We start from the raw sequence: 16,267 nt of genomic DNA on the forward strand, positions 1-16,267 counted from the left end.
CAAAAGAGCAGCAGCAACCTAAGTGGATGAAATAACTGAGCACAGTCACAGGAAAAACAAGAAGCATAAGAACAGAATCCTGGGGGGTAGCAAAAGTAAGGAGATTCAGACTTCCATTTTCTTTTTTTTTTTTTGAGATGGAATCTCACTCTGTAGCCCAGGCTGGAGTGCAGTGGCGCAATCTCGGCTCACTGCAAGCTCCGCCTCCTGGGTTCAGGCCATTCTCCTGCCTCAGCCTCCCGAGTAGCTGGGACTACAGGCACCCGCCACCATGCCCGGCTCATTTTTTGTACTTTTAGCAGAAACGGGGTTTCACCGTGTTAGCCAGGATGGTCTTGATCTCCTGACCTCATGATCTGCCCGCCTCGGCCTCCCAAAGTACTAGGATTACAGGCGTGAGCCACCGCGCCCGGCCCAGACTTTCATTTTCAAAAAGACAAATGGGGCTGGTCGCGGTGGCTCACGCCTGTAATCCCCAGCACTTTGGGAGGCCAAGGTGGGTGGATCACCTCATGTCAGGACAAGACCAGCCTGACCAACATGGTGAAATCCCGTCTCTACTAAAAATACAAAATTAGCCGGGCATAGTGGCACATGCCTGTAATCCCAGCTACTCGGGAGGCTGAGGCAGGAGAATCACTTGAACTCAGGAGGTGTAGGTTGCAGTGAGCAGAGATCACGCCACTGCACTCCAGCCTGGGTGACAGAGCGACACTTTGCCCCAGAAACAAAAACAAAACAAAACAAAAAACAACAGACAAATGATCAGGTTTTGAAAGAAAATGAAGCCATGCTCCTGTGTTCACAGTCAGCATGTCTACTTCGGAGGTAAGAGCTTTTTTCAGCTTTGTTCCAAAGCCTCCCCTAGAGGACCAAGCCTGAGGCAGTTGCTGCATGGGATTTACTCTAACTCCCTTCAACAGTTTGAGAGATAGGTTTTCACCAAAAATCTCACTATTTAAAGTTCAATGCTAAGTTCCAAATATTTCTGACTCCCAGGAAGGAGGCTAAGAAGCTGATAACCTTTTAGAAAGAGAGACTTGTTTAGGTCGGGTGCAGTGGCTCATGCCTGTAATCCCAGCACTTTGGGAGGCAGAGGCAGGCAGATCACCTGAGGTCAGGAGTTCGAGACCAGCCTGGCCAACATGGTGAAACCCTGTCTCTACTAAAAATACAAAAAAATTAGCCAGGTGTCATGGTGCATACCTGTAGTCCCAGCTACTCAGGAGGCTGAGGCAGGAGAATCGCTTGAACCCAGGAGGCGGAGGTTACAGTGAGCCAAGATCGCACCACTGTACTCCAGCCTGGCTGGGCAACAGAGTGAGACTCTGTCTCAAAAAAAAAAAAAAAAAAAAGACTTGTGTAATACGTCTTGACTTTTATCTCCTGGCGTGAGAAAACGAAGCACTTATGTGTCCCCCACTGAGCACACCACAGCTGGTTCTTGCTTATTCTGGGTCAACTTCAGGTTGGACACTGACCAACAGAAGCCGCTCTTCAGAAGAGTATTCCAGACACAGAAGAAACTTTACACACTGCTGTGGCAGGGCAGAAAAGAGTACAAAGGTTTAATATGACGAGAAAAAGCAGGGAAGAGGAAAGCCCAAGATGGCTCTGTTACATATTTAAAGAGCTGCCACAAGAGGGATTAGAGTAATTTTGTGTGGTTCTGGAGAGTAAAATTAGAGCTGATAGGTAGGAGTTATCCTTTGAGCTCAAATGGTTTGAACTGTCTGAAACTAGAATGGTATTGCATGCATGGCAATGCTGTCCCTGTTGTCTTTTGCCCTCCACTTTTCCCAATAACCAGAGGCAGAAAGTCATGATAGGAAAAAAGAAGGGGTATTTCTCCATCCACTGGGAGGTAAGATGAGGTGACCTCTAACAACCCTGCCAAGGCCACAATTCCATAATTCAAAGCCAGCTAATTTTTTGGATGAAGAGAGGACCTGAAGAAAGTAAAGGCACTCACGTTGGAAGCCTGTGTTTCTCAGCACAGCTCATATGACCGTGATGCTCTGGGAAGAACAGATTGAAAAGTGGGGATGAATGAATTAATGATGATCTCAAAGACTCTCTGACATTGCCATTTTTAGTAACTGTCAAACACTGCATAAGTACAACATACGCCGTCTTGAGTCTTGATCGTCAATAGAGACAAATGCAATTAAACAGCTATTCCAGGAGCAACCTTACTCTACTTTTGTTTTTCACTTCAAACTCTGGCGATTTCCTTCTCTACACTGCTAACATTATTATGATATGGGAAATGACTAAAATGATGACCCTCAAAAAAGCAGGGATTTTTGTGTGTGAAAATGAGTACAATTTCCCATAGATAGGTAAGGAAAGAAAATATTTTTTATATATATGTGAAAAATATTTTCTTTCTTTACCTATGGGAAATTGTACTCATTTTCACATAAATATATTTATATATAAAATATATATTTATGTATATTATATCTATATATAATATATATGTATATTATATCTATATATAATATATGTATATTATATCTATATATAATATATATGTCTATATCTATATATAATATGTATGTATATTATATCTATATATGTATGTATATTATATCTATATATGTATGTATATTATATCTATATATTATATATATTTATGTATATTATATATTATATATATGTATGTATATATATTATATAATATATATGTATGTATATTATATATTATATATAATATATATGTATGTATATTATATATTATATATATATTTATGTATATTATATATAATATATATTTATGTATATTATATATAATATATATTTATGTATATTATATATAATATATATTTATGTATATTATATATAATATATATTTATGTATATTATATATTATATATAATATATGTGTATGTATATTATATATTATATATAATATATGTGTATGTATATTATATATTATACATTTATTTATATAATATATACATTTATATAAATAAATATATATTTATATATTTTTATATATATATATAGAGAGAGTGTGTGTGTGTGTGTAAGGTGTTGTGTGTAAAGTGTTTCTATTGGAGTGCTAAATATAAGTAATCTTAATTAGGTTATTTTAAATAGTAAGTACAATTTGCCTTATAAAATAAATGCTAAAATGAGTATATCCAGGTCCATTTCTTGCCCATGATAGAATGGGTTACCACTCAAAAAGTTACCAATGTTCCCCCAAATATTCCTGCATCCCTTCAATATCTATAATGGGTACCTTAAAATTAAACATTTTCAAATTTGTATTTTAGGGCCTTAAACTTTATAAGGGTATGGTATAATAAAAATATGTATTAGTCTTTGCCCGTTTCCAGGCACAGAGCTACTAGAACTTGTGGAATTTCCTGAGTAATAGGACTTTTTTTTGTTATATATAACGAGCCCCTTTGACCATACCTGGATTTATACTAATGAAGCGACCCTTGAGTGGGGAAGGGCTAGGTAGCTTCAGGATGGCGCTGGTTACCAGAAAGACCAAGCACATGGTAAGAGGGTTGGAACTTTCAGCCTCACTCCCTACCTCTGGGGAGAGAGGAGGTGCTGAAGATTGAGTTCAATCTCAATCACCAATGACCAGTGATTTATCAATTAAACTTACACAAAAGCTCATATGAGATGCAGGGAGCCTACAGGTTGATAAACACATTGATGGGCAAGAAGGGTGGTGTGTGCCAGGGTGGACACAGAGGTTCTGCACTCCCCTAAACCCATACATTTCCCTATGCGTCGTTTCCATTTGAATGTTCCTGAGTTGATTCTTTTCTAATAAGCCTGTAATTATTAATGTGCTTTCCTGAGTTCTATAAGCTATTCCAGTGAATTATCAAATCTGAGTGAATTATCAAACCAGGTCATGAGAACCATGGAATTTGCAGTTCGCTGGGCAGAAGTGTGAGAAGCCTGGGCAACTCATTTGTGGCTGGTGTCTGAGGCAGGAACAGTCTTACAGAACTGAGCCATTGACCTGTGGGATCTGCACTAACTCTGCGTAGTTACTGTCAGAATTAAATTGGATTGTTGGATATCCAGTTGGTGTTGGAGAACTGGAGAATGGACTTGGACAACTGACACATATTTGGTTACAGGGAAAAATGCAACAAAACCCACAAATAGGGTAAGGGTCATACCCTAAGATACAATGAAAACGTCTGTGTTCACCCTATCAATAGCTTTATGATTTTATAGACTTATATTCCCACAAGCCTTCACATTTCTCATATAATTGTTGTTTATTTATTTTGACTCAGCTAAATTTTGTGCACCAAATGAACACTGGGGAAAGAGTGAATTACATTAAAAATTTATCTTATGACATGAATTAATTTGCCTAATTATGACATTAGAGATTTTCAACCTTTGAAGTTCTATAGAATAGGAGTGATGACGGTGAGCTGGGATATGCAGGCTGTCCAGCACAGCATATGGTCACCACCCCAGGGGACTGACTGATGGGAGAGAAGGGAAGGTGCACAGAGTCAGTGTGAAGGGCTGAAGGCAAGGGATAGGGAGAGAATGAGGATTCTGGGTGACCGTCCTGAAGGACTCAGGCTGGGGAAGAGGCCTTGAGAGAAGGGAGCAGCAGGTTTGGGTAAGTTCATTATATTGTGCTCTTTTCCACCTCTCGTCTGTAAATGGAGCTCAAATGTCAAAACAGAGACACGCACCATGAAGTGTCTCCGAAAGTCTCCAGTTTTGAATTTCATCTCTTACCAAGGTGTCCACTAATCTGAGCCATTCCCCTTCCTTTATCCATGCTTTTAGCACATATCTCACTGATATTCTCAACATGTCACCGTCTTCATTCTCAGTGACTTAAATATATGTGTTTATGATTTGCCAGCTCCATGGCCTTTCAGTCTGTTGATTTCTTCTCTAAGGTTCTTGCCCTCCACCTACCTCAGTATGCAATCCCATGGTCATTACTAATAACTGCAACCTCCCCTAATCCCCTAATCTTAAATCCATGCATTTCACTTCTCTGACCACTACCTTCCTCCTATCTAGTACCCACTCTCCAACAATCCTTTGATCTTTTGTCTGTTCATGCACATTAGGCTTTCTACGTTCTGTCCTCCTCATCATCCAGCTTAAATTCCACGGTAAATCTTTATAATTACCTCCTTACATGTACCCTTAACTCCCTAACGTGTTTTTGTTATACTCACTTTGCAAAACCTTGCCTCTCATTAAATGCAACTTACTTCCTGTTCTTGGTTGATATCTGACAACTGAATTTGGCTGGAGAAAAAGACAACCTGCTGACGGGTCTTGCTATAAATTCATGACCAGAGATCTCTTAATGCTGCCTGGTAATCACTCTGCATTTCCCTGGTCCATCTACTCTTCCACTCTCCCTGGGAACCACCTCATACCTTCTTTTTACTCTGCAAACTTCTAGGCACCTTTCCCCATCTTCATTCCCAACTGATGATCTTGCTTCCTACTTCACTGAGAAAATAAAAGCAATCGGAAAGGACCCCAAAAGACCTCTCTCTCTCTCTTAACGTAGGGGTGTGTGTGTGTGTGTGTATATATATATACACACACACACACACACACCAACCAGCATCAGCACCCGTAGTCTCTGCCCTCCTGTCTGTTCTGTGGATGAACTTCCTAAAGCTGACCTTTTACCTGCTCAAAGGCATTGCCTTAGAAATTGTCTCTCTCTTACATGTCATAGCCCCCGTCTCTATTGGATCCTTCGCATTGGTGAAGAAACAACCTATGTTTCCTATGTTAACAACTCCTCTCTTGACCACACTTCTGCCTGTGGTTAGTGTCCCATTTCTCTGTCCTCCTTTAGAGTAAAACTTGAAGAAGTTGCCTGTACTGCTAGATCCAAGTCCTTTTCTCTCGTTCTTTTAACCCATTCCAAAGAGGCTTTTTATCTTCAATACTTCATAGACACTGCTCTTGTCAAGGTCACCAATAACTAATGAGCTGCTTAATATAATGCCCAGTCTCAGTTCTCATCTTACTTACCAGCAGCATTTGAAACAGTTGGTCATTCTTTCCTTCTGGAAACTCTTTGTAAAGTTGGAACCCAGGATACAACATTCTGTTGGCTTTCCTACTGTCTCGTTGGTTTCTCCCTCTCAGTCTCATTTGCTGTTCCTCTTCTTCTGCCTGACCTCTTAGTACTGAGGAACTCTTCTGTCCCTTCCTCAATCCTTTACTTATCTCATCTAGTCTCACAGTCCTTAAATGTATCGATTACTCCCAAATTCATATGTCTACACCAGACCTCTCCTCTGAACTCTGAATCTTATATGCAATTGCCCACTCAACATTTTCACTTTTCTATTGAATAGGCAACTAAATTCAACATGTCTGAAAGTGATCTCCTGATCTTCCCCTCAACAACGTCACTCCAACCTTGGCCAAATCTGATGTATCCACAGTCTTCCTCAATTGCCAAAAAGGCCATTCTTCCATGTATTCAGGCAAAATTCCTGGAAGCATTTTTGACTCTTCTCTTTTCTCTCATTCCCAATTTGGAAATTCCAAGGGCTCTACCTTCAAAACAGACCCAGAATCTGATAACTTCTGGTTAGCACCTTCAGCACCTTCACTGCTACCATCCTGGCCTCAGCCGCCATCAACTTCAAGAAAAAAAAAAAAAAAACAACAAAAGGGCCAGGCACAGTGGCTCATGCCTGTAATCCCAGCAGTTTGGGAGGTCCAGGCGGGTGGATCACGAGGTCAGGAGATCGAGACCATCTTGGCTAACATGGTAAAACCCTGTCTCTACTAAAAAACACAATAAAAGTTAGCCAGGTGTGGTGGTGTGCGCCTGTAGTCCCAGCTACTCGGGAGGTTGAGGCAGGAGAATGGCGTGAACCCGGGAGGTGGAGCTTGTAGTGAGCCGAGATGGCACCACTGCACTCCAGCCTGGGTGACAGAGCGAGACTCCGTCTCAAAAAAAAAAAAAGAAAAAAAAAAAAGAAGGCCAGTAATCTGTAATCCCAACACTTTGGGGAAGCCGAGGCAGGTGGATTGCTTGAGCTCAGGAGTTCGAAACCACCCTGGGCAACGTGGTAAAACCCCATCTCTACAAAAATACCAAAAAATTAGCCAGGCATGGTGGTGTGTGCCTGTAATCCCAGCTACTCAGGAGGCTGAGGTGGGAGAATCGCATGAGCCCAGGAGGCGGAGCTTGCAGTGAGCCGAGATCGCACCACTGCACTCCAGCCTGGGTGACAAAGCGAGACTTCATCTCAAAAAAAACAAAAACAAAAACAAAAACAAAAACATATATATATATATAAAATAAAACCTGGTAAAATGCATATAACATAAAATTTGCAATCAGTGATGTTTAGTACATTCACAATGTTGTGAAACTACAATTATTATCCAGTTCCACAATGTTTTCATCATCCCAAAAGGAAACCCCAGTGCTTAAAAAAAAGCATAAAGCAGTCCCTCCCCATCACTCTCTCCCACCCCTGACACTGCTAATCCACTTTCAGTTTGTATGGATCACATTCCACTCTCGCCTGGATCATGGAGAGCCTCCCACTGGTCTTCTTCCTTCCCTACTGCCTCCACCTTTTGCTACAGTGCTCAAAGAGTGAATCAGATCACATTACAGACTCCCTCAAAATCTCCAGGGGCTTGTTATCTGACTCAGAGTAAAAGTCAGAGTCCTCACAGTGGCGTCCCAGGCCTGGACTCTCGGCCCCATGTTGCCTCTCTGACATCCTCTACTGCTCTTCCCCACCCCTCCCTCTGCTTCAGCTACACTGGCCTCCTTTTGGTCCCTTGAACATCCCAAACACGCTTTTTTCTTGGCGCCTGCACCAGACGTTTCCTCTTCCCGCAACACCCTCGCCCCAGATTTTTCTGGTTCCAAACTTTACTGACTTCAGGTCTTTGCTCAAATGTTGATTTCTCAGGAACATCCTATCTAAAAACACAACTCCCACCCCACCCTGACCCTCCTAATTCCCCTTACCCCGCTCTAGATAATTTACTTATATGGGTTGTTTATTGTTTATGCACCTCTCCTAGCCCCAGAAATAAATCTCCCTAGGCAAGAGAGCTTGTCTCTTCTGTTCACTCCTATCACTTAAAGCCTAGAAGAGCGCTTAACACACAGTCAGGCAGTATTGGTTGAAGGAATACATTAGTGAACAGCAGAGGGGCAGAAGTGAGTCACTGCTACCTTTATTTGACCAACTTCCTCTGACCTGTGGTAGCCCGTAAGGATGGAGGGGATGGCCACGTCACAGACCATACAGAATCGTTGCTCCAGGAAAGCACTGCCCAGAGCTCCTACAGCAGGAACCATTGGCGTTGGGAAGGAGAATGGTGGGAGCGGCTATCACCTCCTTTATCTCACTGTTAACAGCCCAACACCATCTTTCCGTTGTATTCTGTTGCCTAAACTAGCCCCACAGAGGGGCAGACAGTCTCCTAGTGGTCTCCTCTGTACCTGTTGTTGTCCACGTAGCGGATCAGCATGGGGTAGAAGGCATAGAGATCTCTGCAGAGGACCGCGAACTCATCCAGGATGAGGAGTTCCGCCTCCTGGGTGTCCCCTTTGCCATCGGCTTTCAACTGCTCCTCCTCCTGCACCGTCTTGACAGCCTTTTTCTTCAGCTTCTCCAGAGTTGGGATGAAGTGGCTTCTCAGCAGGTCGGGTCTGGCTTTGCTGATGATGGGCTGTGCATACACTGCGTTTACAAAGAGCCTCCCCGTCATTTCACGTATTATGGCAATTGATGAAAATGAAAGACATGACTGAAAGGTGAGGCCATGGAATCCCATCAACTCAGGATGGCACCTGCCCCTCGTTTCCTTCCTCCATCTTCACCTTGATACCTCCCTCTCATAGAGTCACCTCAGGGGATGGGGGACCGAGGCCACTATGGGAGAAGGTCCATATTCCTGCTCTGCTCTTCCAGGCCATGGGGAGCCCCTGCCTCCCTCGAACCTCTCAAGCACACATGGCCTATGCCACACCCCTTAGCTCTTCATGACAGACTATTTTGTATTATTTTATAGTCCATTCTTTTTGCTTTCGGCTCACTAGCAGATTGTAAACTTCCTGAAGGAAGACTTTTATTAACAACAAGTACTGTGCTAAGAGTGGGCACTCAATATATACTTTCTGGTTATTTTACAGAACAATCTGTTGTTAAAAGCACATTAACCCAACTACCATCCTCAGCCTCAACACTTGAAACCTGCCAACCTATTGCCTGGAGACTCCTCTGGGCTCTGAGGGAGGGATATAACTCCGGTATCAATTATAAATGAATAAAAAGAGGCTGGGGTGATCACTAGAAGCTGAAAAGCAGAAAGAAGCAATCAGAGAAAGAGCGATATGCCATTCCATTGGTCTTTTTTTGTTTTGTTTTTAAAAAGATCAGAGTAATTGTAAGAAAAAAATGAATGAGTGAGAGTTGTGAACCACTGACAATCTACATTCACATGTTTTCAAAGTGTCTTTAGCTTAAGGCATTTCAGTTGGAAACAGCTTGCATTCCAGCAATTTTCTTCGAAATATCACTTTATGTTTTACTTTTATAAAAAAGATACTTTTAGAAAGAGAAGGTTAATGGCACTCTCTGCATTAACCAAGAAGTTGTGACTTCTTAGCCTTCTTCAACGAGCAACTCTGCTTTAGATATGTAATCAGAATGGCTATACCTTATGTGGGCGATTTGGGGTTACTACTTAAAATTGACTTTGTTTAGTCACCAAGAAGTAAGTAGCCTGTCTGAATGAAGTCTAGATTCACCTGTGGAATAACAGGCCAAACTTCAGTTTCCATCAGTGGCCCTCATGCTGTGACACCTTCCCTCTGTGCACCTCTAGGGAGGTAAGGGAGGAGATTTTTTTTGAAACCCTTCCTTCCCTTAATTCAGATTTACCAAGTAAAACTCATTGAAAAATTACCTTATGGTTAACAATATTTTAGGGCTAATGGGTAATAGAGGAACACCAACTCTATTCAAATGTCCACAGAGGCTTATGTTATCTAGCTGCCATTAGCACCCAAGATATTTATAATTTTGATCTCAGTTCATCTGTGAGACAGGAAGAAGCAGTAACTTTTCTTCTTTGGTCCTGCAGAAGGACATTGATTCCTTTGTCCAGGAAAGTAAATATCAGTGTTGGATTAATAGTTCCCTTTAGCCTAGCCATTGTTTTCATGTCCAGGAGACTATATGGGTAAAGATGTTACTGGTGGACTCCACTACCTAAATCATAGGTCCATCAAAAGCAGTAATTTTGCCTTAGCTTCTATCTCCTTGGACTGTAGTTTGACAGAGAGGACACAAAATATTTGTGGTTTCCTGACTGTGGAAAGTATAGTTATTGATTTTCCAAGCCTGTCCTTTTTTTGAGGTTGCTTCAGGAAGAGAAAATTGGCTAATAACATTCATTGAGAGCTGGCTGCATGTAAGTAACTTTAGAGGGATACAAAAGAAAAAAAAAAAAACAGTGCCACTACCGTGAGCCCACATGAGACAGTGTCTTAGAAAGCATAGAGTGAAATACAAATGCAGAGTGACAGTAAGGAACTGACAGTGTAGGTCAGATGGGAGTGAGTTTTATACAAGTGGAAAACACACAGGATTACTTACCAGGAAAATTCTGGACAGTTATTACCGTAAGAGCAAATGGGATTCTTGAGTACCAAAATCAAATAAAGCAATGCTCATTGGATTTGAGTGGAGTTGATTAAGAAGGGCTTCCTGGAGATTTGAGGGGCCTGGATGAGTAGGGGAGTGGGCCAGGAGCATTGGCCCCAGGAAGCTCTTCAGGGGAATATGTCAATTCTTTTTACTGTTAAGCAACTGGGGTGGGCATGGGGAGGTTTAAATATAGAATACAGCTTGTGCAAAACCATCTTGGAATTAATAATAGAGATGAAAAGAGAATACAGATTATCTTGGCCCCTGGGCTGGGGACTGGGGAGAAAAGGCATCGGTACCTGCAATGCGCTTCATCCAGGAGGCCTCATCGATGCCCAGGTTGTTGTTGATGATTTTCAGAATGTTGCCCAGGATGAGACTGAGGTGTTCAGAGGTGACCTTGGTGCAGCACGGCCCTGTGCTGGGGGGCAGGTTCTCAGGCCCCCGCTCCCACCAGTAGGACAGGTAGTTGCAGAGCATGGGTAAGATCACCTCGATGACATGGGGCATCTCTGTGTACCGGGCCCCTGACTCGGCCAGGTCATTGATTTCCTTCATCAGGCCTTCCAGCTGGGGGATGTCAGGACACATGTCTTCCACCGTGTCTGGCATCCCCAGAACTGATTGAGAGGAAGAATAAAGGGACAGAAATTCAAAAGCACAGTGGGTGCAAGCTTCTTTCTCTCTGCCCCTCCTTTCCTTTGGTCTTTAGAAATAAATTTCTAGAGCTTCACAGCAGTGAGCTTGGATGTGGAGTGGCTTTTGTCCTCCAGCTGTCTGTGAACAGACTGCAGCTTCCAGAGGCTGCATTATCTTCCTAAATGTCATGTTGAGGTGAGGTTAAAACAAACACGTGGTTAAAGGAGTACAGCAGACACAAGGATGAGGGATAGTTAGTTCCTGAGACTACCCTGTGATGAAGCCAGTCTCTTGGCTTCTCCCTCTTGGCCTGCCTGCCTGGGCCTTAGTGTGTCCCCTGCAGGAAAATCAGTAATCAGAAGAGAAAAGCAACTGATCAGTGTTTAGTTGCAAGTTGTGGTGCCACTGCCTGGATCACATCTATACTCGGCTTAGGAAAGGAAAAATAAAAGTCCACTCATCTAATAGTCCTTCAGCTGGACCAGAAACAACTTTCCATCCAGCTGGAATTCTGGGGGGGGGAAAGCATCGCACATGGACTGATTTCTGACTTCACAGTAGAAATGATGGATGACTTGAGGTGGCTTGATTGACTCCCTGTCAATCACTTAATCCTTTTTGTTTCCAAGGACTGATTTGTAAGGAATCGTGGGAGCCCTATCTTTTCCTCACTCTGAATGATTGAGGGTGCTGCTCTAGACAAGGACACACAGGCTGAAGTATCAACAGACAGAGTTCAATATTCAACCAGGGAGGGTTGTCAGATGCAAGAACTGTAAACAGAAAAATCCAGGGCTTATCTGTCCTGCTTCCCTTAGGTTAAGGACACTCTTTCCTGCAAGACGGGAGGAAGACTGGAAGCTTCCTGAAGTTCCTGACACATGAGAAGATAACAAGGGCTCTGAGGGGAGGGAGGGACATGGACAATTCTGAGTAAGAGCCACAAGCCCAAAGCTTTGCATACTCACCCACTGATCTAACTGCTTCCTACAGAATGTGTCTACTTCATCCTCAGGCCAAACTTCTCAAACTGGGGCAAAAACATCAGGCACTGAAGGAGCTAGGCAGTCTGGGAAGCCACAGGAAAAATGTGGTGTGTTTTCCCAGAACATCAGTTCACTGGAAGATTTGAGGAAATTATTTTTGATATTTGGAATCAAATGCAAAGTTCTCAGACATTTCCAAAGATAAAGCAGAAGACTGCAAATACAAATGTATGTTTAGTGAATTGGGTTATGCCTGCAGGCCCTTTGCCATTGGGATTACCATTGGCTTGAGGTCTTTCTTCTCTAGATTTTCAGATTTTATATCCATTAGAATTGAAGGATTAATAAATAGGAGAGGCCATACCAAATTCCTTCGCCTTTAGGAATACTGGTCAATTGAAAGGGACTGTCTCAATTTCTCTCATGGTTATAGCGCATGGAGCAGATATACAGAATAATCCTGGCTTTCTTGGAGAGAATGAATCTGCAGCTGAGACAAGTGGTTCTACCTGGACAGGATGTGCAGTTGGAAAGCAATGGATCCCAGCAGCCTTTATGCTATGGAATAGGCCCAATGAAGCACTATTACCCTTTTCCTAGTGATGATTTTTGTTGCTATCACTAGAGCCTTTTGGTGGATAGAAGGTTAAAAATCTCTCCTCCTTGGATGTCAGGAGTGGACCAATATCTTTTAAAACCCAGACAATTGAAAAGGATTAATAGCATGAAAGCCAAAGAACCCCGAACTCTTGTGATTTGCGCAAGGAAATTATGGGTCAGATATGGTCATTTGCAGAGAATGAGTCTGTCCTGCATCTCGCAGCAGGACAACAATGGTCATGGGTAAAAAGAACAAGGGAGTCTAGAGAGACCCTTACAAACAAAATAATTGTATACACATACTCTCAGAGTACAGAGGTAAACACAGGGAAGTCAAACGTTCTACCTTGAGGTTCTACACACAGAACAATGCCACTGCCATAAATGCAACTGAAATTTACAACTATTTGCCGTGGGATTATAAACGATAAGGCTCAGGTGCGTTTGTTTAAATGTCACATAGACAATACATCATCATGAACACTTTTTGCCCGCTGCCTAAGAAAAACAGAGTTGCTTGAGGTTGCTGCACTGGAGCCATTATAATGACCTTTAAAAGTTATTTATACATAATTGGTCCTTGAGTGGAACAAACATTTGTGATTCAGGGTGTTTTGTACTTCAAATGCCACAGCATAAACCCACAGAATGAATTCCGAGTTAGCTGCTAGAAAAACAGCCTCAGCTGTGTCCTCTTAGAATCAGACACAAGACTGTTAGGGGGAATCTTTAGGATCACTGTCCTTTTATCTTCTAGATTAATAATTCTCAAAGTATGGTCCTCCTACCAGCAGCACCAGCATCACCTGGAGACCGGCTGAAAATGCAAATTCCTGGGCCTCACTCCAAACTGACTGCCTGCATTAGAAACCCTAGGGTTGGGGGCTCAACAGTCTTGAACAAGCCTCCTGGGTGATTCTGATGCACGTTAGAATTCAAGAATCACCGGATTAGATTCTAAAGTCCTGTGTGCCTCACCTTAGCACCTCTTCTCTTTGCAACACAGACAGATGGCTTACATTAGAATTGGAATAATCAACCAAAGAGAAAAGAGTTCCAATAGGGTACAGAAGAAAAGCAAACTGACTGGTAATAGGATGCTTTGGTCCGACATCTAGTGTTCTGATTAACAGATCACTGCCACCCATAACTAAGGATTTAACTAGTTTTGAATAACTGGCACTTAACAGTATGAAACTTTTTCTAGGTATATCTTAATAATTTTTGGATGAGGAAGAAAATGCACCAGGATGTTACAGGGCATCAAAGATACTAATCTGAGTAATTCTGCTGGCAAAGCATCAAGTGTCAATTAATAGAGATGCCCAATTAACTGAAGACATGATAAATCAGTTCATATTGTATTTCTAAACCACAGGCTCACATCATCTGTCACCTTATACATTCCTCCCCGCCCTTTATCCCTCAGGCCACCCACTTTGTAATGAATGAAGTCTACCTTCTTACAGCTCATTAAGCCATCAGTCATTCTCTGGCTCTAGACAAACTTTTTAAGAGCCATACACACGGTCAGCATTCACTCTTTGCTGAATTCAATGATAAAAAACAAGGGCTCAGGGGAGCTGGACATAGAGTCCCACAGTGTGTCACTAATGGAAAAAGGACTGTGTCATCTCTAATTACAACCTTGTCTCTTTTCTTCCTTTGGAGTATGCAATGATGGGGAGTCATTTATTATTTATGAATATGTCTTATCAAATCAATGCAAAGGTATATAGAATGAGAAGGAACTTTTCAAATAGCTCTTGGGAAGGAGCACAATGCAAGAGACTAATTCCCCTCCCTGCCAAAGCTAACCGAGGCTCTCCTCTATCTTTGTCACACCCTCATTTCGCCCTGCTACTGTGCCTTTATGAACTGAAAAGCCGAGGCAGTTTCCCTCTGTCCCCAGGTGAAGCTCTACACAGTGCTGGTATAGAGACAGAGGTACACTATTTCTCAAGTCACAGTTGAAGCAGAATAAATGTATACATATCCAGAACTGTCATGACTGGGCCCCATGTCCCTTTGGAGTCAGGGAGCAACACCTGGGTTGGCATTTGCCTGGAGATGTCACAGCCACTTCTCAACTTCAGCGAAGTCTGCTCTGTTGCTCAGCTTCCACTTTGGTGGAAAGCTAGGACTCATTTGGAATCAGGAGTGGGAAGAACAAAAAAACAAAGATTGGAAATCCCTTTTTTTTTTTTGCTAGTTTCAAAGGGAAGAAAGGGTGAGATGAGGCTGAAGCGGTTGAGGAAAGGTTAACATAGATTTCATATGGGACTTTGGAAAGTTGAGGCATCTTGGCAATGTTTCTCTTGACTACCTCTGAGAACACTAGTCTCCACTGTATTCTACCTCAGTGAAAGATTTTTATTAGTGGCCTTATCTGAATTGTCCTGGTGATCATTTCTGGGGGGCAATGTGCTCCTCTTACCTGAAGTAACAAGAAGCAAGTGGGAATAAAGCCGCCATGGCTTAGCACTTCACATTTTTAGATGAAAAAAACAGCGGTGGCAAAGCAAAGTGTGGCATGAGCCCTTTCTTGCTCAAAATGCTTCTTCCTTAAATCTCATGGCAGTTTGAGAAAGGGGGCTTGAACTAAATGGAATTGCTGCCATGTCCAGACATCTACTGGTAGTGTATAGTATAGCAATATTTTAAGAAAACAATGGTTGTGAATAGAAAAAGTTCTGGTTGAAAATAATTGACTGTGGCTTTTTTCCCCTTAACATTGATTAGCCTACAGTTTGGTAATTTTTGCTTCAGAATAGATGGAATCATCGCAGTTCTTTCTAGTTGGAGTCCAAGCTTGATTCAAGGCTCCTACTTGAAGCTCCTCTATTCTATTCCCTTGTCCTTAGGCAGGATCACAATTAACCCAGATACAAGGACCCTCCAGAAGCAGATTTACAACTTGCCTTGGATTTTAGTTCCAGGATCCTTCTACAAAAGAGGGTGGAAAAGGTTTCCTGTAGAGGGCCAGATAGTAAATATTTTAGGCCTCGGGGGCTAAACTTTCCTGCCTCTACTCGACTCTGCCATTGTCATGCAAAAGCAGCCACAGACCAAATGTAAACAAGTAGGTGTGGTTGTGGTCAAATAAAACTTTATTTAAAATTTAAAAATTTAAATTTTAATTACTTAAAAATGGGCAGGGGGCCAGATTTGCCCTGTGGTCATAGTTTGCCACCTGTTGTGGAACCTAGTGTGTCAATACTTTTGCTAAGAAATACTCTTTCTTGTATACTTTCTCTTCCTTTTGGTGCTTTTCTATGTCTTATCTTCCACGAAGATGAAAATGTGTCGTCAGCATCTTTAGAAGCACAGTTTCTCCATGGACTTGAAGAGTATAAT

General features: G+C 42.2%; 1 protein-coding gene across 4 annotated transcripts in view; it reads right to left on the minus strand.

The window, feature by feature from the left end:
- The window catches only part of RYR3 (ryanodine receptor 3), a 568,187-nt gene that overhangs the window by 70,492 nt on the left and 481,428 nt on the right, over nt 1–16,267 (minus strand). For all 4 annotated transcript variants that reach the window (XM_030814359.1, XM_030814360.1, XM_030814362.1 and 1 more), the window contains exons 66-67: nt 10,985–11,305; nt 8,474–8,714 (exon numbers count right to left, since the gene is read on the minus strand). In XM_030814359.1, coding sequence (XP_030670219.1) covers nt 8,474–8,714; nt 10,985–11,305 — 562 coding nt within the window. The remainder of the gene's footprint in view (nt 1–8,473; nt 8,715–10,984; nt 11,306–16,267) is intronic.

This window comes from Nomascus leucogenys, chromosome 6 (genome assembly GCF_006542625.1).
Source record: "Nomascus leucogenys isolate Asia chromosome 6, Asia_NLE_v1, whole genome shotgun sequence".
NCBI lineage: Eukaryota > Metazoa > Chordata > Mammalia > Primates > Hylobatidae > Nomascus > Nomascus leucogenys.